General features: G+C 49.0%; 1 protein-coding gene and 1 pseudogene across 1 annotated transcript; both read left to right on the top strand.

Annotated features, from left to right (window-relative positions):
- Nucleotides 1-5,306: 5,306 nt before the first annotated feature.
- LOC108294329 (non-histone chromosomal protein HMG-17-like) lies at nt 5,307-6,402 on the top strand. Its single transcript, XM_037734121.1, has one exon. It carries the CDS (start codon nt 5,415-5,417, stop codon nt 5,685-5,687), a length of 273 nt encoding a protein of 90 aa, XP_037590049.1. The 5' UTR covers nt 5,307-5,414; the 3' UTR covers nt 5,688-6,402.
- A 4,139-nt stretch (nt 6,403-10,541) lies between these two features.
- The window catches only part of LOC108294279, a 28,886-nt pseudogene continuing 14,239 nt past the window's right edge, over nt 10,542-25,188 (top strand).

Below are 25,188 nucleotides of genomic sequence, written 5' to 3'. Positions count from 1 at the left end.
CTGCAACCTCCACCTCCCAGGTTCAAGCGATTCTCCTGCCTCAGCCTCTTGAATAGCTGAGATCACAGGTGCCTGCCATCATGCGTGGCTAATTTTTTGTATTTTTAGTAGAGACGGGGTTTCACCATGTTGGCCAGGCTGGCTTTAAACTTCTTATCTCAGGTGATCCACTCACCTTGGCCTCCCAAAGTGCTAGGATGACAGGCGTGAGCCATCATGCCTGGCCGGTCCTTTTTTTTTTGAGACACAGTTATGCTCTGTTGCCCAGGCTGGAGTGCAGTGGCGCAATCTCAGCTCACTGCAACCTCTGCCACTCAGGTTCAAGCAATTCTTCTGTCTCAGCCTCCCAAGTAGCTGGGATTATAGGTGCCCACCACCACACCTGGCTAATTTTGTATTTTTAGTAGAGATGGGGTTTTATTATATTGATCAGGCTGGTCTTGAACTCCTGACCTCAGGTGATCTGCCCGCCTTGGACTCCCAAAGTGCTGGGATTATAGGCGTGAGGCACCGCACTTGGCCTGGTACTTTTTTAAAACTAAATTAATTTTTTTTTTCTTTTCAGTTGGGAGTCTCTGTCACCCAGGTTGGAGTACATTGGTGTGATCTTGGCCCACTGCAACCTCCACCTCCCGGGTTCAAGCAATTCTCCTGCCTCAGCCTCCCGAGTAGCTGGCATTACAGGCAAGCACCGCCATGCCTGACTAATTTTGCATTTTTAGTGGAGACATGGTTTCACCATGTTGGCCAGGCTGGTCTCAAACTCCTTGAGCTCAAATGAGCCACCTGCCTTGGCCTTCCAAAGTACTGAGATTACAGGCATGAGCCACTCCACTGCTCCCAGCTGAGAAAATGGCAGTTAACCCTGAATGGAGTGATTAGGAAAGGCTTCCCGGAGGAAGAAACTCCTGCGGTGAATCTTCCAGAAGGAGCCTGATGAAGAGGCAAAAAGATGCCCCAGGTGAATGAACTGTGTGTGCAAGAGCATGGAGGGTAAGGAGTTTGCAAAGAACCACAGGGGCGGGTGGTGCATTGATTGGCAGGCGAGTGGTTAGAGATGGGGAAAGTGGCTGGGAAGACGCATTGGGAATCAAAGATTTCAGAGTCTCTGAGAAGGCACGCAAAAGAGTGTAGGTGTGCCGTAGACCCCACTGCAGTAAACAGCCTCCCCTAAACCCAGAGGGACAGATACTCAGCCTCCCCCGGGGCCTAGAAGCCTCCCCATCTCACCCTGCAACTCTTCGGGTTAACCAAAGCGGCATGACCTCATGTGTTATGGCTGCAAAGGCGCGGGGGAGGCCAAATCCGGTGTTTGTATTGAAATTAATTGGGGGCTTCTTGGATGATGGAGGCTTTGAGGAATGCACAGGCCCCCGCATATGATCCTGTGAACAATGGTGTCACTTACGACCACCAGGGCCCACGTCTGCACGTCCACAGCCCTTCTCAATGAAATAATAATCAGAGACAGATATGAGTATTTAAAATACAAAGCAGATACCCGCAGTGACTTGCGACGGGGAGAACTCAGGCAAGCACCCCAGAGCTATTTTTAGCCTAGGAAACGGAGCCCCATTTTACCAGGGCAGCAGCTTGTCAATCAGGAAAACCCCACTGCTCCCCGCCAGCTCTGATTTATGATGATTCAGAGGGGAGATGCTGCCAGGAACGGGCTGGGGCCAGGAAAATTTCATCTGTCTGGAATCCGACAGGAAAAAAGAGGCCTGGAAATTTCAGAGGAAGCTGGGATCTGTGCGGGTTACAGCGCCTCTGTTTATGTTCGCTCAGCTGGCTCCTGTTAGCGAGTGAAGGGTCCGCTGAGGAAAAGCGTCAGGCCAGGTTTTTCCATCACTCCAGAACCTTGAGCCTGATCCCCAGGCAGCCGCTGCTCCTGCGACCTCCAACCCCAAACAACAGGAGCCTTCGCCGGGTTTCCCCAGCCCGCAGCCCTAGGCTATATCTTAAATCAACATCTTTGTTTTTTTCTCTTTTCCCTTACCACAAAAAATGATAGCAAAGTGATTCTATCTTTATCACTATTTGTTTAACCAGACATTTAGCTCACTCAAGAAGCAGAGTTCAATATGAAAACCAATTAACGAAATTTAGTTTTAATTTCCTCCCCTGGAATGGCCCAGCTCTCCCAAGGTGGCCTTCTCACCTCCCCACTGGTGCTGGGGCACCAGGAACCCCTCACCTCCAAACCAGATGCTACAAGCTCTAAGATGGGGCCAGGGATTCGGATTCTGCCCAGAATCTTTCGGCAAATCCTAAAGGGGCAAACAAGATGGTGACGGAGTTCAGGACACGCCACCCAACAGTACAGCACGTCAGCAAAAACAGCAGAAGGAGGAAGGTCTCTCTGACCTTCTGCCACTATTCTCCCCTGAAGCAGACCATAAAAGAATGTTCTGCCCTTCCTCTAGAGTGGGTCCTCCCTACACCCAGAGGAAAGGAATGAAGATGCAGAGAAGAATCTGAAGACGCGCAGGCCTTGCTAAGCTCCCCGGAGTTGATCACCATTAGATCATACCCCCTTTCTTCCATTGTATTTCTTTTTTTTTTTTTTTTTTTTTAAGTCAAAGTCTCGCTGTGTCACCCAGGCTGGAGTGCAGTGGCGCAATCTCGGCTCACTGCAACCTCCGCCTGCCAGTTTCAAGTGATTCTACTGCCTCAGCCTCCCGAGTAGCTGGGACTACAGGCGTGTGCCACCATGCCCGGTTAATTTTTCTATTTTTAGTAGAACTGGAGTTTCACTGTGTTGGCCAAGCTGGTCTTGAACTCCTGACCTCTTGATCTGCTTGCCTTGGCCTTCCAAAGTGCTGGGATTACAGGTGTGAGCCGCCGTGCCTGGCCTCATCCATCATATTTCTACACAAGTGTCTGCTCCTCATCAAACCTAAACATAAAATATACACAGTATTCCCTGTTTCCTTGGATCTTCATCTCCCATGTCACGTAAACTTATTGTACAAATAAATATGCTTTTCTCTTGTTAATCTATCTTTTAATAAAAGGAAAATATAGTATTCTTCCTCCCCTCCCATGGTGTCCTTTCCATCCATTCATTCCCTCATTCATTTACTCAGTGCCTATTCACTTACTCAGGAGTTCAAGACCAGCCTGGGAAACATAGTGAAACCCCATCTCTACTAAAAATAGAAAAATTCTGTGCCAGACCCTGTACTGGGGGAAATGGGGATGGGTTTGGGGGGATACAAAATAGACATGACCTGCCTTCAAGGAGCTCTCAGTTCGGTGGGGTACGTCGACCTGCAAATAGGTTTAACTACGGTGCAGAGGAGCAAACGGGGTAATAGCTAAGCAGAGAGGAGTCACGAAGCACAGAGAAGACTCTGGGGGCTGGCTCAGAGGCAGACGAGAGGAGAAAAGGTATCCAAGGGCAAGAACTGTGTGTACAAAGACAGAGAAGCCGGAAAGAAAGGGGACACACACCGCACACCATGAGGATTCTGGTGTGACTGCAGTGTAAGATCCTGAGTAGGATCCAAACTCAGGGAGGCAATTTGTTGTGTTAAAGAAAAAATTACTCTTAACACTTTTTAAAGACAGTAAGGAAGACCTTATTTAAGGGGGGTGCTACACTGGGGTTTGGCAATGGGGAAAACAGATTGGGCTGAACTTTGAAGACAGCAAGGACTAGTGGAGATTTATAGCCAAGGAGCAGGGTGGGCTCAGTGGATGGAAAATCACTAAGCGGAAGCCTTCAGGCCAGGGGATTCCTGCTGAAGGCAGGCCAGAGATGCGGCATCAGGGTGGAGATGAGGAATTGGATCAGAGAGGAAGGATAGGGGATTTTTGCTAAATGGGCCTGGCAGGATTCAGGCTACAACTGGACTAAATTGTCCAAAGACACAGCCCAAAGTCAAGATGCAGTCAAAAAGAGGACCCAGGCTGGGCATGGTGGCTCATAACTGTAATCCTAACACTCTGGAAGGCTGAGGCGGGTGTATTATCTTAAGTCACGAGTTCAAGACCAACCTGGCCAATATGGCAAAACACCATCTCTACTAAAAAAACAAAAATTAGCTGGGTGTGGTGGTGCATGCCTGCAATCCCAGCTGCTTGGGAAACTGAGGCAGGAGAATCGCTTGAACCTGGGAGGTCGAGGTTGCAGTGAGCTGAGATTGCGCCACTGCACTCCAGCCTGGGCAATGGAGCAAGACTCTGTCTCCAAAATCAAGGAGAAAGTCTGTCGGGTCAGGGCACTGGTGTGACCACCTTTGCATTGGGACTTCATGCTGAGGAAACCGAAGAGTTGAGCAGGGAAACACCATGGGGAGATGTTTGTCTGGGTGACCCTGGTGGCAATGTGAAGGCTGGTGTGGAAGGGGGTGGGGCTGGAGGCGGGAGGACCAGTCAGAAGAGAGCAGGGGCGGACAAGCAGGCAGTGGGGCTGCAGAGGAGGGCAGGCTTTAGAAGACATTAGAAGCCAGGCCGGCGCTTGTAATTGCAGCTCTTTGGGAGGCCAAGGAAGGCGGATAACTTGAGCTCGGGAGTTTGAGGCCAGCCTGGACAACATGGTGAAACCCCTTATCTACAAAAAATACAAAAATTAGTCGAGTGTGGTGGTGTGCACCTGTAATCCCAACTACTTGGTGGGGCTCAGATGAGAGGATCCCTTGAGCCCGGGAGTTCGAGGGTGCGGTGGGCCACGTGTGCACCACTGTACCCCAGCCTGGGCAACAGAGTGAGAAGCCCAATTTTTTCATCTTTCGTGGCTGGCTGATCACAGCTGTTCAACAAGGAAACACGAGTGGGTAAAGGGAGACCTAATTTCCTAAAGAAGCCAGACCAAACCACATGCCACAATCCCTGAAGGACAGGAAGGGTCCAGGCCTGCAGCTGTTCTGCCCAGGCTACTTGGGGCTGCAGTCAGCCAGGGACCCAGGGAAGTAAACCCCAGGGCCCAGCCTTTACCAGCAACTGCCCATCTTAGAACCCAAGGTACTGGAGTAGGGCCTTAAAAGACCAGTAAGGCATTTGCCTCCAGCATACAACTTAAGGGAGTGCCCCCAAACTCAGAAATCGAGATGGATAACTGATATGGTTTGGCTGTGTCCCCACCCAAATCTCATCTTGAATTGTAACTCCCAGCATTCACACATGTCATGGGAGGAACCCAGTGGGAGGTGACTGAATTATGGGAGTAGGTCTTTCCTATGCTGTTCTTGTGATAGTGAATGAGTCTCATGAGATCTGATGGTAAAAAAATAAAAATAAACAGGAGTTTGCCTGCACAAGCTCTCTCTCTTTGCCTGCTGCCCTCCATGTAAGACCCGACTTGCGGAGCAGTGTGAAGAAGAAGAGGCGAGAACGACCCCCAGACCAACAAAAGCCCACGCGCCGCTGCATCCCGCGCCCAGCGCCTACGTCCCGCCGCCATCGCCACCATGCCCAAGAGAAAGGCTGAAGGGGATGCTAAAGGAGATAAGGCCAAGGTGAAGGACAAACCACAGAGAAGATCCGCGAGGTTGTCTGATAAACCCGCTCCTCCAAAGCCAGAGCCCAAGCCTAAAAAGGCCGCTGCAAACAAGGGAAAGAAGGTACCCAAAGGGAAAAAGGGAAAAGCTGATGCTGGCAAGGAAGGGAATAACCTTGCAGAAAATGGAGATGCCAAAACAGACCAGGCACAGAAAGCCGAAGGTGCTGGAGATGCCAAGTGAAGTGTGGGCATTTTTGATAACTGTGTACTTCTGTTGACTGTACAGTTTGAAACACTATTTTTTATCAGGTCTTATAAAAATGCAGAATTTTGTTTTACTTTTTTTTTTTTAAGCTATGTTGTTAGCACACAGAACACTTCATTGTTGTTTTGGGGGAAGGGGCATATATCATTAACAGAATGTCTCCAAAGCTGGATTGATGTGGGGAAAACACCTTTCCCTTCTAGTTTTGAAAGACTTCCTCTTGGCTTCCAGGAGGAGGGATTCCCTGCCTTTGACACACATGGACCCCTTGGCACACAAAAGCCTTGTGGCATAGAAAAACAAATTCATTTTTCTGTCCTCTTCTCCCTTTCCGTCTTTCAGCATAGACTTAACTCCCTTAAGCCCAGACACCTGTTGGGACCTGACCCCCAGTCATTGGTTACCAGTATGTCAGGCAATCTGAAATTGCCAGTGATGCCACTGAGATGGCACCTGTCAAAAGAGCAGTGGTTCCATTTCTAGATTGTGGATCTTCAGATGAATTCTGCCATTTTCATTTCACTTCCTGAAAGGCAGGGTCGGCTTGTGAAAAGCTGTTAAACAACATGCTAAATGTGAAATGTCAACCCTCACTCTAAACTTTCCCTGTTCGGAGCATCAGATGAAGACTTCATTGGGTTTTATAGTGGCTTTCTGATTTTTGGTGGTCCATCGAAGAAGGGAGTTTGAAAGTTGTTGTAGGGCCGGGCGCGGTGGCTCAAGCCTGTAATCTCAGCATTTTGGGAGGCCGAGGTGGGCAGATCACAAGGTCAAGAGATCGAGACCATCCTGGCCAACATGGTGAAACCCCATCTCTACTAAAAATACAAAAATTAGCTGGGCGTGGCGGCATGCACCTGTAGTCCCAGCTACTTGGGAGGCAGAGGCAGGAGAACTGCTTGAACCTGGGAGGCAGAGGTTGCAGTGAGGCGAGATTGTGCCACTGCACTCCAGCCTAGTACCTGGCGACAAAATGAGACTGTCTCAAAAAAAAAAAAAAGAAAGTTGTTGTATGCTGTTAACAATTGTCTGCCCATGTCCTGCCTAAAATACCATGATTGTTTATGGAAAGTATCTTTAATACAGCTGGATACAGTTTGGCTTGGAAAAGAAAAAAAAAAAAAGATGTGACTTCCTCCTCCTTACCTTCTGCCATGATTGTGAGGCTTCCCCAGCCACATGGAACTATGAATCCTCCCTTAAACCTCTTTCTTTTGTAAATTGCCCAGTCACGGGTATGTCTTTATCAGCAGCATGAAAACTGACTAATACAATAATATTTTTTTCTTTTTGAGACGGAATTTCACTCTGACCCCCAGGCTGGAGTACAATGGTGTCATCTCAGCTCTGCCCTCCAAGTTCAGGCGATTCTCCCACCTTGGCCTCCCTAGTAGCTGGAACTACAGGCATGAACCACCACCATGCCTGGCTAATTTTTGTATTTTTAGTAGGGATGAGATTTCACCATGTTGGCCAGACTGTTCTCAAACTCCTGACCTCAGGTGATCCACCCACCTCAGCCTCCCAAAATGCTGGGATTACAGGCATGAGGCACTGTGCCCCACCCAAGATAGAGAATACTTTAATGCAATTTTTAAAAGTCAAAAATAATGTGCAAATTCATGATGAACAAAATGTTAAAATTTCAAATAAACGCAAGATCCAGCCCTTCCCTCAATACCCTGTCTCATCTACCTCCCGCTAATCTCAGTCTTGGTTCCAGTAAAACCTTGTTTTAAAAAACCGGCAGCCAGCTCACAGGCTGTAGTTTACTGACAATGAAAATATTGCATTAGGCCAGACACAGTGGCTCACGTCTGTAATTCCAGTACTTTGGGAGGCTGAGGCAGGAAAATTTTTTGAGACCAGGAGTTCAAGACCAACCTCAGCAACATAGCAAGACTCTGTCTCTACAAAAAATAAATTAGTTGGGTGTGGTGGCACATGCCTATAGTTCCAGCTACTCAGGAGGCTGAGGCAGGAGGATCACTTGAGCCCAGGAGTTCCAGGCTGCAGTGAGCCGTAATTGTGCCACTGCATTCCAGCCTGAGGCAGAAAGCAAGACCGTCTGAAAGAAAAAACCGAAAAAATGCATTCAATTTTCTTTATCTTGATTACTGAGCTTTTTGGTGCCCCTTACATTTTGGGCCTGTGGTGAGTGCCTCACTCCCCTCCCCCTAAATCTGGGCCTGCCAGAGAGGGCCCCTTCCTGGAATACAAGCCCCAGTGAAGAGACCTACAGCCTGCAGAGAACACTGTGCCCACGTGAATTTTGCACGGGATCACAATCACTCCATGTGTGCTGAGGGGTCCAGGTTGGTCAGCAACCCCTAATGTCCCCATTCCTTAGAATATCTGATGCCTTCACACACCTGGGAAGAGTTATTCAATCTTTCTCTCTCTGTTTCTTTCTTTGTTTCCCTCCTTTCCTCTCTCCCTCCCTCCCTCCCTTCCTTCCTTCCTGCGTTTTTTTTGAGACAGAGTTTCGCTCTTGTCACCCAGGCTGGAGTGCAGTGGCTCAATCTTGGCTCACTGCAACCTCCGTCTCCTGGGTTCAAGTGATTCTCCTGCCTCAGCCTCCCAGTACCTGGAATTACTTTACCCGCCATCGCACCTGGCTAATTTTTGTATTTTTAGTAGAGACGGGGTTTTACCATGTTGGCAGGGATGGTCTCAAACTCCTGACTTCAGGTGATCCACCCACCTCGGCCTCCCAGTGTTGGGATTATAGGCGTAAGCCACCTCACCCAGCCTGTTTAAGTTTTCTAGGCTCATCCGTCTTATCCAAAACAGGGAGAGAGGACGGTTTATTTGCTGCTCTTCGTGCAAAAGAAATCTACGTTGGCCTGAACCCAGGACCTTTTGCACATCTGATGTACCAGCACTGAGACCATACCATGTGCCAGGCCCCGTCCTGGGAAAATGTTGACAAAGAAGGTGTGAGATGTATTCCCAACCCCTACTGATCACAGCTTATACTCACAGCTTAGAAAGAGGTAGGCCCAGAAGCCAAAATCACTCATTCATTTGTTCATTCGTTCACCCCTTCAGTAATAGGCATCTGCTGACTATACACGCCAGACATTGCCAGCGTCGGTTAAGTCAGACATGATCCTTGGCCTCAAGATATTTACAGCCTAGTATGGTGAGATGGATAAAGAAAAGTAACCGCAATACGAAGCTATGTGTGCTCTTTGAAGATAAAGGGAGGTGGAAATTTAGAGAGGACCACTATTTAGCTGATAGTGGGGAGGGATTTTGCAGGGTAGGGCACAAGCAGAATTGTGCCAGACAGAGGGACTAGCACTTTTCAGGCAAAGACCTGTATGTGCTAAGGCGGAGTGTGAAAGAAGGCATTGTGATTACAGGCCAGGAGGCTGAGCAAAGCATACAGGAAAAGTAGGTGTTGGGTCCAGGCCTGGCAGCTCACGCCTGTAATCCCAGCACTTTGAGATGCTGAGGTAGGAGGATTTCTTGAGGCCAGGATTTCAAAACTAGCCTAGGCATCATACTGAGACCTTGTTTCTAAAAATTAAAAATTTTGAAAAGTAGGTGATGGGCTGTGGTGGCAGATGAAATAAACTCAGCATAGACTATGAAAGGCCCTGAATGCTAAAATAAAAAATGGAATTTTGGTCAGGCATGGTGCCTCATGCCTGTAATCTCAGCATTTTGGAAGGCTGAGGCGGGCAGATCACCTGAAGTCAGTAGTTTCAGACCAGCCTGACCAACACGGAGAATCCCGTCTCTACTAAAAAGACAAAAAATTAGCCGGGCATGGTAGCAATGCATGCCTATAATCCCAGCTACTCGGGAGGCTGAGGCAGGAGAATCACTTGAACCTAGTGGGGTGGAGGTTACAGTGAGCTGAGATCACGCCACTGCACTCCAGCCTGGGCAACAAAAGCAAAACTCCATCTTAAAAAAAAAAAGGTGGGGGGGGATTTTTATTCTGTTTGGAGATTCTGGAAGCTTATAGGCAGAAGATGGAATGTTTTGATCCATTTTTTGAAAGAGAATACTGGCAGAAGGATTGAAACAAACTCAGTTGGAATATTTTGCATTAATCCAGGGAGGAATGATAAAGGCCTGAACCAAGGCACTGCTGGTGGGACCAGAGAGCAGGGATGAAGTTTAGTGAGATTTCTGGTAAGAAGCTATACAAAAATAAATAAAATAAAATAAAGAAGCTATATAACTTACTGGGTAACTGTATGTGGAAGGTGAGGAAGTGAAAGGAGTCTAGCTTGATTTCCAGTTTTCTGATTTGGACAATAGTACATAGTGGTAACAGGGAACATAGTGGTTAACACAAATAGGGAAATACAGGAGGAGGCGCAAGTTGGGGAGCAGAGGATATGCCCATCTGTGGATCTGTTGACTCAGAGGTGCTTGGAAGATTGTTCTGATAAAATGACCAGATGAGATATGATATGCACAGGGCTCAGGGAAAAGTTTAGGCTGGAGATACTGCTGTGTGAGCAGAGGGTATATGAGCCTGGGTGAGTTTAGAGGGAGAAGACAACTGAAGGTGAGAAGCCAGCAGTGGAGTGGAAAAAATAAGGGAGGCCAGAGGGCAGCAAGGGAGATCTGGGAGGAGGAGCAGGAAAGAGTGACATCCAGGAGACCAGGAGAGCTGATAAACTAAAAGAGGAGAAAGAGTTCCACACAGTGGAGTGGGAAGAGCATGAGGACAAGAACCAAGCCGTAGTTTGAAGACAAGTTGGCCATTGATGCCTTTACCCAGAACAATTTCAAAATTGACCAGTCTGCACCTCATTAAACCACAGATTGTTTCCGTGGAAGGGTGGAATGAGAGTTGAGGAATCCATGGGAGGTGAGGAAGCAGAGGCAGTGAGTGTGGACGGCTCCTTCAGTACGTTCTGGGGAAAGAGGAAGGAGGTGGTAGCATCTGTCTCACAGGCCAGAGGTCGTGAGAAAGTGAGCAGGCTTTAGAAAGTGAGAGAGACATGAGGAGCAGTTTAGATTCGAGAAGCAATGGAAACAGAAGTGAGATCCCAACTGGGCAGCACAGGAGCGCCATGTTCAGACCCCAACCACAGAGCGCCTCAGTCAAAATTCAAGACTCATTTTCCCTCATGGTGCTTAGGTTCCCCAGTCAGACCCTCAGAACCCATTTCACCCATAATCCACCAGAAGCATGGTACCAATTATGCATGGGAAACACACTCCTTGTTCCAACTCAAAGTTCTAGAATTCTGAAGTTCTGAAGGATGCTGGAAGGTGGGAACAAGGCTCTCAGGAGGGGGCAAGACAGATCTATATTCTGGTCTGGCTCATTTATCTACAAGGAACAGAGGTCCACTTAAGTCACCTCAAGGAAAAGGGGAGTTTGTGGCAAGGATGTTAGGTGGCTAGCAGTCTAGAAACAGAATGGAAATGGGAACCGAGAACGGTGACAGTGGTAGGCCCCTGGTTCGTGGTCACTCTGCTTCTCTCTGGACATCTGTCCCCTTGTTCTCCTCTCTCTGCCAACAGCTTCCTCCACTCTGTTTTGTTACTTCCCTTGTCACTTTGTCTCACATAAGTCTTTGACTTTCCATCCTTAACCTCTCAGAATCTCTTTCAACTACTATCCCAGTTGCTACTGGGTCCAACTTCTGTTTCCCAGTTGAGGTAGGAATGTGACTGACCCAGCTCCTGGTTCAGGGCAGGGCTTTGGGTCACTAGCCAGGCTATAGTTGACTGTCTTTAGGTAAACTGCCCACCTCTGCTCCAATCACCGGGGGCAGTGAGCAGAGACCCAGGGACTCAGGACACTACCACTGTTCAGCCTGCCCCTCCTACAGAGGCTGGAATGAGCAGGCGGTACCCCAAAGCATGTCTGGCACAATAAATCTGTGTTCCTTTCTAAGCCAATTGCCTGATGATAGGGTCTGAATTAGGGGAACAACTAGGGGTGGGAAATGACAAGGTTTTGAACCACTATTCAAGGGTTCTTATAGCAGTGACCACCTCCTATAGACGTTTGAGATTATTACATGAAGACCAGGAAGAGAATCTGTAGCAGGGAACTCGGAAGGAGATGGTGGTGAATGCCCCTTGTCCCCACTACACACATCATGGTGCTCTCCACCCACAGATCAAAGGAGGCGCCTCCTTTCCCGAGCACTCAGGAGATGCCTGTGCGCAGTTCCCTCCTGGTTTTCTGACTGCCTGCTGGCTTTTAGGAGGCCGCCGCCTCCAATAAGTGTCAGGGAAAAGATCTTGGGTGGAAGGCTGAGGGGGTGTCCTGGATCTCTGACCACAGGCCCACCTAGCAGGGTGTCCTGTTCCCAGCACAGTGGAAAGGTCTTCAGCCCCTCTCCCTGTCCAGCCTTCAGCTGGGCTCTCCCAGATGTCACTGGCTAGCTTTCCAAAAATAGAAAGAATTCCAAAACCAAATGCCAAGTGCTCTGCCTCCCACATCCTCCCATAGCCCAACCAGCCTGTCAACCTTTTGAGTCAAAGAGAATCAGAAACCAGAGCCAGGGGCAGTGGCTCATGCCTGTACCTCAACACTTTTGGGAGGGTAAGACAGGAGGATTTCTTGAGCCCAGGAGTTCAAGACCAGCCTAGACAACAGAGAGAGGGAGAATTAGAGGCCAGTGTGTGTGGAAGACATCAGCAGACACTGTTCAGAGACGTGCAAACCACAAGGGGAGCCAGTCTGTGGAGGAGGCCGAAGAGCAGGGACCTTAGCTGACCCATCACCTCTCCTGCATTCTGGCTTCTTTCTCCTCCAGCCCTTCTGGACTCCAAAGACCCAGCTCCACAGGAAGCTTAAAGTGAGGCAGAATGTTCACCACTGTTATTAACAGAACATCCGGTAACATTTTAATTGAAAATTTACCTCCAATTATTCCAGTTTACCAGGAATGCAAGCAAAAGCAGGACCAACTGTGATGCAGCCAAGAGATACAGGCATGGAAAGATGCAGAAGCAAACAGGAAGAGAAAAGACTGGGACCAATGAACCAGGGGACCCCAGGACATTTATCCCACTCACAACTCAAATACCACGTCTCTGCCTCCCAGGGCACCCCAGGCTGCTACCTGGAGAACCTCCTACCTTCAAATCTTCCCCAGACACACACCCTTTCCCACTGCGCCTCTGCTCTTCCCAGCCCTACAGTGGCCAATGATCCCTGCTTCTTGCTCAAATCAGACCTATAGTCAGAGATTTTACTGCTATGGATACAAAAGATGTCCAGAGGCTATTGTTTTCCCTTCCCTACCCTTCCCTCCCCTCCCTTCTCCTCCCCTCCCCTTTCCCTTCCTCTTTCCTTCTTTCCTTCTCCCTTCCTTCCTTTCTTTCAGATGGAGTCTTGCTCTGTTGCCCGGACTGGAGTACAGTGGCGCGATCTCGGCTCACCACAACCTCTGCTTCCCAGGTTCGAACAATTCTCCAGCCTTGGCCTCTGGGATTATAGGCGACTGCCACCATGCCCGACTAATTTTGTATTTTTTTAGTAGAGATGGGGTTTCACCATGTTGGCCAGGCTGGTTTCAAACTCCTGATCTCAAATGATCCGCCCACCTCAGCCTCCCAAAGTGCTGGGATTCCAGGCGTGAGCCACAGTGCCCGGCCTGAGACTGCCCTCTCAAAATGGTGCTTCACCCTCCACAGGGCACGTGGCAGTATGCAGGACAGTCTAAAAAGCCACAAGAAAGAAACGTGGTGGCAATATTGTACGGAAATGTTTGGCAGGGAGAACCTTTATTCTTACATAAAAACAACTCGGGTAGGTTATAAGGAAGAAAGCAACACTTGCATGCATATTAAATCAAACACCATCTTCAAAATCATTCAGGCTAAATACAATGCTGTATCCAGGATTAGATCCTGGAACAGAAAGAAGATAGTAATGGAAAAACTGTGGAATCCAAAGGAAGACTGGAGTTAATTACTAGTAATGTACCGATGTTAATTTCTCAGTTTTGAGAAAAGCACCAGAGTTTCATGATATGTTACCATGAGGGGAAACTGGGTAAAGGATATTTGAGAACTAGTGCTATCATTGCAGCCTTTCTGTAAGTCTAACATTATTCTAAAATGTAAAGTTCATTTTAAAAAAATAAAAGAAACAAAGCATGTGGTTGCTTCTGGCTTTCTGAATCCCCACCGCACCCTCACCAACCCCCAGAGGCACAAGGTCACCGTCCTCCCCAACAGGGTTTCTTGGGCAGCAATCACTAGGAAGCCCACGAAGACCACCTGGGGCCAGAGGCAGGGTGTGTGGTCCTGGGCAGATCTGAGCCAGATCCAACACAAAGCAATCCGTCTGCAGAACCACAGACAATACAGAAATACACCGTGGAATTCCAGATCATTCCAGATCCACAGGTCATTGGCTCATTCAATCAGTATGTATCATAGCACAGAGCACGCGCCAAGCACCGTGCTAGGCTGTCTTGAGAATGGAAGTGTGGGGAAAGAAGGGTGAGGTGCAAAGATGCATACCCAGAGAAAGAGAATCTCCTCCCTTAAGGAAGCAGTGATGGGAACAGATGAGCTCCTCACACACAAAGGACTGGAGAAGAGGGACAGACACAAAGACTGCCAGAGGTGATCAGGGAAGGCTTCACAGAGGAGGTGGTATCAGCACCAGCAACTGTAGCCCAGTTGCTCCCTGTGACCCAAAGACAGCCATACCCGATCCCCTGGCTCAGGCAGCTGGAAAGAGGAGCTGAGAAAAAGGAGAGTCGTGCTCTCAGCAAACCCCAAGTGCTGTAAGCATCATAAAATCATCATCATCGTCACCACCATCAGACGTCATGGCCCAGTGGGAGGCCGGGGCCCTGAAGAGAGCCCAGGTAAGGGGCAAACAGGCCTGGAAGAGGCAATTGCCTAGGGCAATGGGGTGGGGGTGGGGGGCTGCTTCCCCATACCTGCAGCTATCGGCCATGGGGGCAGGGGCGTGTTGACACAGCTGGGAAGAAAGGCTTTGTCCCTGCCTCATTAATCACTTCAGCACAGGAGCTCCAAGGGAGGGGACACCCCAGGGGCACTGGGCTAGCTCTCAAGAGGGGCCCCTCAGAGGCAGAGAGAGGGGTCCTGCCCTCAGGCCCAGGAGCCAGGGGAAGGTCTGAAGAGGGCAGGATGGCATGGAAGGAGGCCGCCCAGGCCCTAGGGCCCCTCAGACGGGGGATTTCCCAGCCAGGATGTTTGTCACAGAGGATCAGTCCTCCCGCCCAGAGCCTAAAGCAGTTCCAGCAGACAGCCCGCAGATGGTAACCCCCTAACAAGAAGGTCCCAGGAGGGGCATATATTTTTCCCTTTCTCATTTGGCCAAGCCAGTATCAGCTGCTCGCCATGCGGTTCCTGACCCTCCCTAAACCCTGCCCAGGGTGTGTGTGTGTGTGTGCAAAAGGTCACCAGCCTTTGCTGAGAACTGAGAGAAGGTCCATCCATGAGAAGACTTGGCTGTGAATGCAGCAAGGGAGAGGATGGGGAAGCCATGGAATTGTTTCCACTTCTGTGATTTATTATTCACACCACAAACACTTATGGAACACCTACTATGTGTCTGGCACCGTTCTAGTGGCTGGGAGCGGAGGGAACACAGAACAGAGAGAAGGTCTGCTTTTCTGGAGCTCACCTTCTGGAGGGGGGAGCAGAGAATGGGAAAACCTTCCATTCATCAGAGTGGTCAGGAAAGCCAACACCCTTCTGGGCCAACTGAGCCCAGATCCAGTTTCCAGAACCGCCCTCCCTGGCATCCTCTTCCTCCCTCCCAGCCCTCGTGGAGGCCCCAAGGTGGGCTGGGACCTGGAGGGCATGAAGAACTTCCCAGGAGCCCCTGTCTGTAATGAAAGAAAGAAGCCAGTTCCGGCAGCTCGAGTCCAGTTTCATCGTAAACCCTCTAGGCTATTGGGTGGTCCATGGCAGAGGGTCTCCTCTACCCTCTCTCCTCTGCCTGGGGGGTGGGGGGCTCTCTGCCTCTCCCTTTGTCGCTTCCTCCCTCCCTCCCACAGTCTCTTTCATTCTCTCTCCTCCTTTCTTCCTTCCCCTCCCCCTCCCCGGCCTCTGTTCTCTCTCTGACCCCCCTCCCCTTCTTCCTGTCTTGCATTTTCCTGCCCAGGAATCAGACCCCAGACAGTACCTAGGAAGTCTGCGGCCTTGCCTAATACAACCGTAATAGTCCTCAGGGAGGCGAGATAATGACATCCTCCTTAAATAAAAGGACTTAATGGAGATTTCCCAAATTTGAAAACCACATTTCCACTAGCAACCCATTCAGCAAGTGACTGCTCTGGAAAGGAACTCGTGGGAAGCTGCAGTGGGGCGGGGGTGAAGTGGCAGGAGGGGAGGAATTTGTGCGAAGAAGGTTCTATTCATAGGGGACTTTCTGTGGCAGGACAGAGAAGCTGGCCTGAGGACGTGGATCACAAAGGTGTGCCATCTCCCTCCTCACCCTATCGGGCCAGCTCCTGGAGAGCAGGGGCTCAGAGCCGGGAAGTCCTGGGTGAGCTACTCACCCCTCTGAGCCTCAGCGTCCTCAGCTGGGATTTGGGTGTAACCTTCTCCGGTTACTCACCGAGAGTCAGGGCATTCATCAGCACTCACCTAGTTCCTAACGTGTAGCAGAGGCCAAGTGCACCTCAGACTGCACCTGCTTAACAAACACAGCCAGACAGGGCCCTCCCAATCCCGAGACTGAGCGGACAAACCAGCCAACCCCAACCCACCCCACCCATTCACCCTGGACTTAAGGGAATACCAAGCTATTGCTGGGGAGGGGGGTGGTGGAAGGAAGATCATGGGTTTCACATTGCTTCTGTCACTAGAACACTGATAAACTGTAAGTGAGGTGTGGATATTGGATATAGAGCCAAGATCTTGGGGACTCTGGAACCCCATTGTTTTGTTTTGTTTTGTTTTGTTTTTGAGACAGAGTCTCACTCTGTCGTCCAGGCTGGAGTGCAGTGGTGCGATCTTGGCTCACTGAAACCTCTGCCTTCCTGGTTCAAGCAATTCTTCTGCCTCAGCCTCCAGAGGAGTTGGGACTACAGTCACGCCACCAGGCCCAGCTAATTTTTTGTATTTTTAGTAGAGACGGGGTTTCACCATGTTAGCCAGGATGGTAGCAATCTCCTGACCTCATGATCTTCCTGCCTTGGCCTCCCAAAGTGCTGGGATTACAGGCGCGCCACCGCGCCCAGCCAGGATCCCACAGTTTATCTCAGGGAATCATGTAAACCTTTTTGGGTCCCATTGGCTGCGCTTGAAAACAGAGATCCAAAGACTGAACCAAGGGCTCTGAGCCCCCGGCCCCCCACCCCAAGCCCAGGATGTGAAGCCAAGGGCAGAACAGTATGGCAAATGCACGTTTCATCAATAAACCATCAGGAGTCCCAGATAAGGAGCACAGCTCTGCCACCAGCTCATTCTGTGATCTTGGCCAAAGCTCTTCCTCTCTCTGAGCCTCCATTCCCAAGGTGTGTAGTCATGGAATTAAGCGATCTCTAAGTATTCCCATTCTAAAAAGAATTTAAACTGGAGGTAAAATTCTTCCCATCCGGGCCTCGTAGCAGTGAAGGATGTGGTTTGTTTGTCAACACTGCCACCTTGTGGCAGCAGCACACAACTCCCGACAGACCTCTGGACGCGGCACCCCTCAATGGACACGCATTCCTATCAGCAGAGTGGCTCTGTTTCAAAAAAATCCCATGCTCACGGCTTGTAACATAGGACGCTCGTTTTTGCAAACAAGATCCTATCTCGGAAGAGTAAAAGAATTACCATTTCTGAGCCAGCACGGCGGCTCACGCACTTTGAGAGGCCAAGGAGGGAGAATCGTGAGGTCAGGAGTTCGAGACCAGCCTAACCAATATGGTGAAACCCAGTTTCTACCAAAAATAAAAAAATTAGTCGGGCATGGTGGCAAGTGCCTGTAATCCCATCTACTCAGGAGGCTGAGGCAGGAGAATGGCTTGAACCTGGGAGGTGGAAGCTGCAGTGAGCCGAGATGGCACCATTGCACTCCAGCATGGGCAACAGAGCAAGACTCTGTCTCAAAAACAAAACAAAACAAAACTACCACTTCCAAGCTCCTTTTTTGTGCCAGTGACCACAATAAATATGTTGTTGGATCCTAAAAACAACTCTGTGAGAGAGATACTGCTCTTGGCCCTCATTTTACAGATGAGGAGACTGAGGCTCAGAGAGGTAAAGCGGCTTGCCCAATTTCATGCACCTAGAATGAGATCACCGCGAAACTCCAAGAAAGCTTGCCTAACTCCAGAGCTCAGGCTGCCTCCCCAGGAATGAGTAATTCATTATCCTCAGCTACATCCGACTCTGTCTTCACAGGCCTCTGCAGTTGAGGGGGTCACTGAGTTGAAGGGGATGAGGGAGTGAAGTGTTTAAGGAACACCCCTGCCCTACTCCTGGGATGGGAGTGGAGGAAGCCTCACTCTAGCCTCTGGGCCCACCATGCTGACTTGGGGCACGTCAGTGCTTTCTGAATGCTCCCTGAAATGCCAAAGAAAAACCACCAGGCCCTAAAGAAGGCATGAACCCATGACTCAGAGGAACTAGAAACTCGACTCCTGTGTCTGGGGCATATTTGTCAATTTACTCTTTTACCACTAAACCTCCCCCAACCTCCCACAGTCCATAACCAATCTGAGGGAGTGAATGAAGATAGAGACCCAGCTGGTTCTCACACTCTTAGGAAAAGTGATTCTCCTGATGTGTTCCTATGTAATAGGAACACGACCGGTCCAGCTCCAAAAATTACATATTCATAAAGTTGCTTATAAGCAACCCCCACAAACATATTAGAACATCTTTCACAATCCCCACTGCATTTAACCACTTCCATCCCCGCAACAGCGGACATCCCGTAAGCAACACGGGCGGCAGCAGGAAAGAAGGAAGGAGAGAGCTGTGAGGATGCCCTTTACCTCCAGTCTGGGGATATGTAACTGTGATCAACTAATCTTGGCTAAGCTAATCTTAGTTGGTTCGTATGAGCTTCGTGGCTTCTTGAAGCATAGACACCCACCTGTGGGCCCTGGAGCTGTCCCAAATAGACTAGGAAACTGTCAATATCTCCCCTACAGTCTGCTGATCTAGATGGTGTAAACACATGGCCCTAGGACTCCCCTGCTTCCAAAGAGAGACTGTAAAACTGAAAGATTAAACAATAGCAATAATAATAATCATAATAGAGGGTACATACAGTCACTGGACAGAGAGTTCACCAGCAAATGGGTCGTCCAAGAACAAATGAAAGGAGGAAAGGCACAAGTCTTGCTCCCTGCAGCACTCTGTGCAAGCCAGGCCCTGTCAAGCTCACCAAAATTCCAAATAAACATGCCCCCATTTAAACTTACTCTAACATTTTCACATTTATTCACAATGCATCAGCATGTCCAAATGTCCTTTACTGAAGACATTGTCACTGTCTGTTGGTGACGTTCTTTAGCAGCAACCTTGGCTCTGTGAGACATACTCAGCAGCTACACACACAGACACAGACGCAGATGCAGTACATGCAACCTGGCGCTGCTGGTGACGACAGGCATGGCACGGGCTGTACAGCATTCCCAGAACCAGCACACGCCATCCCGAGAGTTGCTCTCCTGCCGATGAGCTCCCAAGTTTTTCTGTGTTTAACACAGCTTTACGCTGAAACCCACCAGCCCACAATGTCCCTCGTTCCCCGCCCTGCTTGACGACAGTGAGCCGGAAGAGTCACTGAAGCAGTGTGCAGGCCAAGCGAATGCCATTGTGCCATGCAATTTACTTTCTCTTCAGTCGGTTTCTTGGGGACAGCTTTCATTTCCTTGTGAATGCTAGAGGAGTGGCGCCCGCTAACTGGCAGTGTGGTGTCAGGAGACCTGGTCAAGAGCAAGGCATTGACCTCTAGCTCCCAACACCCGGGACACAGCAGCGGTTATAACTTGGCGGGAGCAGGGGCAGAGGCCTCCAGCTAATTTCTATATGGGCCAGAGAGGTGTCATCTCCAGGCAGCACCGCAAACAGAGCCTCAGGCCATCCCCACCTGCTGACCACCTAAGAGGGAACACACGCACCCCGAAGCACCAGTTTGAACAGGCAAGTAGCACAAAGAAATTAGACAGCATGTGCTCCTCAATAAGGTGTGGGGAGACCCAGGGGCCCAGCAAAGCTGCAGAAGCTGCAGGCTCCGCTGCCACCTGAGTAAGGCAGAGGCTACTCCTTGCCTCTGGGGCTCGAGAGGGTTAAAAACTTGCTTATGGATCCATGGCTCCATTCCAAAGGGTCTCCGTTAACACCAGAGGTCTCCTGATATCTCACTCTCTTTAATAGATTTTTCCCATTGACGTCTGAGTTTATTGACTATCATTTCCTTTTCTGCAGGGGAGCTATTTTCTGGGTCACTGATCCAACCAACTTAAAAGGGGTTGCATTGATTAGCTTTTATTGGTGGTGACTTGCACAGAGATGGGCTGACTTGCTCCTACCTGCTAACAACTCCTTTGTTTCCCCTCCCAGCCCCCACCCACCCTGTTGACTTATGAAAGGGACAAAGTTGGAGCACTTAGGTGGTGAGCTTTATGAAGTGATGGGGAACGTCTGGCTGTATTGCCTCAAGGTTTCTGCAGTGTTAGGGTAAAGTCCATTAAAAAAAAAAAAACTCTAAAGAATTTATGTTCACAGAGCTGGAGTAAAAATAGAAGCAAGTCCAGGAAGTCACCCATTCATTTAATGAGCCTTTCCTGAGCACCTACTATGTGGGATAATCATAAATAACACCTTAGTGACATTAGCAGGTTTCAAAGCTCTTTTGAACAGATTCTCTCACTTGATGCTTGTAACTCTGAGTGATAATAACAGAATGATTATTATTCCTACTTCGTGGATGACAAACCAGAAGCAAAGAGAAGAAACACATCCTAAATCACATAGTTAGCTAATGGCAAACTCAAAACTTTAAACAGAGGGTTGTTTGATTCCAGAGTCTCCATCCTCCTCTACTGAGAGCTCAAGGGGCTCCCAAGAATAATTAGGCAAAATTCTTTTTTTTTTTTTTTTTCTGAGATAGAGTCTCACTTTGCTGCTCAGGCTGAAGTGCAGTGGTACAATCTTGGCTGACTGCAACCTCCACCTCCCAGGGTCAAGCCATTCTCTTGCCTCAGCCTCCAGAGTAGCTGAGATTACAGGCATGTGCCACCACCACACCCAGCTAATTTTTGTATTTTGATTTTTAGTAGAGACGGGTTTCACCATGTCAGCCAGGCTGGTCTCGAACTCCTGACCTCAAGTGATCTGCCCACCTCAGCCTCCCAAAGTGCTGGGATTACAGGCATGAACCACCACTCCCGGCCAACAAAATTCATATTTGATGTAAGTGTATGATTACTGATGCATGTACAGTGCACGAATTGACAAAGAGGGGATGGGAGAAGAAGTGGCAGTGGAAACCCTAGAGGTGTCTAGTTCAACCCCGGCAACTTACAGATGAGAAAAAGTGAGTCCAAAATAGCATGCTCAAGGTCAAACAGCATTCATACACTCATTCATTCATTCATTCATTCATTCATGCATTCAATGTGCCAGGTACTTGTATTTGGTCTCGCTAGAGCCTAAGAGGGTTCAGCAGAGGAGTGGCCGGTTGTCTGCAGGAACACTCCTCTATATAGAGATGGCATCTGTCCAGGGAGCCTTTGATCCTTCCCTACTCTGAGTCACTGCAGGCCCTCCCACCCCAGTCCATTATCACATTCAGAGTAGCCCATTTCCAACCAGGATCCCAAAGCTCCAAGACTCCAACTTGGTCTTGGTTCAACATTGGAATGCCCTTCCAGTCCCACTTTTCTCCCTCATCCTGTGCTGCTCAAGCTCAGGTAAACTTTGTCTAAAAGGACAGCTAGGCCAGACATGGTGGTTTACTTTGGGAGGCCGAGGCAGGTGGATCACTTGAGGTCAAGAGTTTGAGACCAGCCTGGCCAACAAGGTGAAACTCCATCTTTACTAAAAATACAAAAATTAGGCCAGGTGCAGCGGCTAATGTCTGTAATCCCAACACTTTGGGAGGCTGAGGTGAGTAGATCACCTGCGGTCAGGAGTCTGATAATAGCCCCGCCAACATGGTAAAACCCCGTCTCTACTAAAAATACAAAAATTAGCTGGGTGTGGTGGCAGGCACCTGTAATCCCAGCTATGTGGGAGGCTGAGGCAGGAGAATCGCTTGAGCCTAGGAGGCAGAGGTAGCAGTGAGCCAACATTGTGCCATTGCATTCCAGCCTGGACAACAAGATCAAAACTCGATCTTAAATAAATAAATAAGCTGTACGTGGTGGTGCATGCCTCTAGTCTCAGCTATTCAGAAGGCTGAGGCACCAGAATTGTTTAAACCTGGGAGGCAGAGGTTGCAGTGAGCCGAGATCGCACCACTGCACTCCAGCCTGGGCAATAGAGAAAGACTCTGTCTCAGAAAAATGTATAAAAAATAAGGCCGCATGCAGTGGGCCACGCCTATAACCCCAGCACTTTGGGAGGCCGAGGCAGGCAGATGACCTGAGGTCAGGAGTTCGAGACCAGCCGGCTAACACGGCAAAATCCTGTCTCTACTAAAAATACAAAAATTAGCCGGGCATGGTGGTGGGCACCTGTAATCCCAGCTACTCGGAAGGCTCAGGCAGGAGAATCGATTGAACCTGGGAGGCAGAGGTTGCCGTGAGCCAAGATCGCACCATTGCACTCCAGCTGGGGTGACAAGAGCAAAACTCTGTCTCAAAATATATACATACATAATAATAAAATAAGAAATAAAAATAAATTAATTAATGAAAGGACAGCTACAGCTACCAGAGCCCTTCTGAAAGCAAAATGCCAACTATGTGCAGAACAAGAATTAATTGCTAGAATTCAATTCAGCCGCCATAGGGGTGAGAAGTATGCATTTGCAGGGGTGAATATTTGTGTAATGACTTAGGCACGGGAGAGATGGGACGGTGAGGAACTGTGTACGTGTCTGTGTGTCTGCATTTGAGACCTATGCAGTTCATCCTGTCCATTCTCCTGATCGTGTGCTCATTCACTTGTTCAGCAAGCTTCTAGTCCAGTATCTCCAGTGAGGAAAGGGCTACGCTAGGATCTGGTGATTCAGAGATGAATAAGACACAGTCTCCACCCAAGAGAAATTCATGGCTGAATGTGGGAGAAAAACACATGTGCAAAGAATTACAGCTCAGTGTGGTGAGCACCACAGTCAAGATATTTGCAAGAGATGGCCGGGCACAGTGACTCATGCCTGTAGTCCCAGCACTTAGATTGAGGCAGGTGGATCACTTGAGGCCAGGAGTTTGAAACCAGCCTGGCCAACATGGCAAAATCCTGTCTCTGCTAAAAATACAAAAATTAGCTGGGCATGGTGGCATATACCTATAATTCCAGCTATTTGGGTGACTGAGTCACAAGAATCACTTGAACCCGGGAGGCGGAGGCTGCAATGGGCTGAGATGGTGCCACTGCACTCCAACCTGGGTGGCAGAGCAAGACTCTGTCTCAAAAAAAAAAAGAAAGAAAAAGATATTTGCAAGGGAGAGGAAATGGAAAAGCACATCATTAAAAACAAAGTCTGAGCTGAGGACATAACAAGGACAAATAAGGGTTCACCAAGTAGACCAAGAGTGAAGGAAGGCTCGGGGTGGTGTCTCACACCTGTAATCCCAGCACTTTGGGAGGCTGAGGTGGGCGGACTGCTTGAGATCAGGAGTTCAAGACCAGCTTGGCCAACATGGCAAAACCCTATCTCTACTAAAAATACAAAAATTAGCCAGGTGTGGCGGTGGGCACCTGTAATCCCCACTACTCAGGAGGCTGAGGCAGGAGAATCACTTGAACCTGGGAGGTGGAGGTTGCAATGAGTTGAGATTGTGCCACTGCACTCCAGCCTAGCAACAGAGTGAGACTCCGTCTCAGAAAACAAAAACAAAAACAAAAACAAAAAACAGTGAAGGAGGACGTTCCAAGCAGTAGAGAGAAACATGCAGAGGTGTGGCATTTTCTTGGAACCAGAACAGTCAAGTTCAAGGGAGGGAGCGAGAGGAGCCCGCAGAGGTAGGCCAGGAGATCGCAGTGGGCAGGCTTTGCTGCTGGAGGCTGGGACTGGGGGAAGCCTGGTCTCCAGGAGGGCCAAGCTGGGTGACAAAACTGGGTGACACAAGGTGGAAGGAGGGAACGTTCTTTCTCAAATCTGGCCAACGAGACCAGTTGTTTTTCACAGAAAAGTCCCAAAGACAGGCCCTTACTCTTTGGGCCACCATAAGTAGGCCCAAGTGTGAAATGTGTTCCCTTGGAGAGAAGTCCTCTCCCAGCTCCCGCTGAAATCACCAGATTTCAACCTTCTGCATCCCTCTGTCTTCCCCACTCTCTCCTTCAGGCCCCTGTAATGCACAATGTGTGTTTTGTTCCCTCTAAATGAGAGAATTAAATCATCCAAATTAAATAAATGTCTTCTCCTAGGCAGGAAGCTTGGCACATTTCAGAGAGAATTCCAGCAAACCCTTCAGAAACAAATAGAGGGCCTGAGATCCACCCAAATGAGCAACAGCTAAAAGGGTCGGCCCGTTACCAGAACCCATTTTCTTTGCATAAATCTGCAGCAATCAAGGGATGTGCATTATAAAAACACATAAAGGCTGCCCACTGGAGGAACAGCAGCAGGTGTTTGCCAGGTACTCGCGCCAGAGAGATGAGTCCCCGCACCTTTCCATACCACACACTGCACACGTGTGCCCACACAGGCCCCCAGAAAGTACCAAATCCCAACTCCAAAGGGAGAAGAAAGTTTCTGGGCTCTGTTTTAGGGTAGTTCTCATACACTCACACACACACTCATATCCACTTACACACATCTCACACATCACACATATGTACACATACAATCACACCCATGCACAAGTACACACACACACCCATCGTATGTATATACACATCTCGTACATAACCCATACATATGCCGACACCTACTCATACACCTCACACTCACAAACAGTCATAACCACTTGTACATACACACAGCTCACACCACACATACACTCACAAATATACCCACTCATGCACATACAAACATCTCACACATTCACTCACACACTTCCCCCTCACAAACACACCATTAATACACCCTTCACTCATGCAATTAGTTTCTCACACGTGCATACGCACACATAAACACTCACACATCTCACGCACACACCACACATATACACTCTCACACTCATACATTCACACATTTCCTGTGCTCCAGGAAAGCAGTACTTTTCTTTTCTTTTCTTTTCTTTTCTTTTCTTTTCTTTTCTTTTCTTTTCTGAGACAGAGTCTTGCTCTGTCGCCCAGGCTGGAGTGCAGTGGCACGAGCTCAGCTCACTGCAACTCCGGAGTGCAAGCGATTTTTCTGCCTCAGCCTCCCTCCCAAGTAACTGGAACTACAGGTGTGCACCACCATGCCCAGCTAATTTTTTTATATTTTTAATAGAGA

Source organism: Cebus imitator, unplaced genomic scaffold (genome assembly GCF_001604975.1).
Source record: "Cebus imitator isolate Cc_AM_T3 unplaced genomic scaffold, Cebus_imitator-1.0 Scaffold573, whole genome shotgun sequence".
Classification (NCBI taxonomy): Eukaryota; Metazoa; Chordata; class Mammalia; order Primates; family Cebidae; genus Cebus; species Cebus imitator.
Note: the sequence above shows the minus strand (reverse complement) of the source record. Positions and strands in the feature narration are given on the sequence as shown.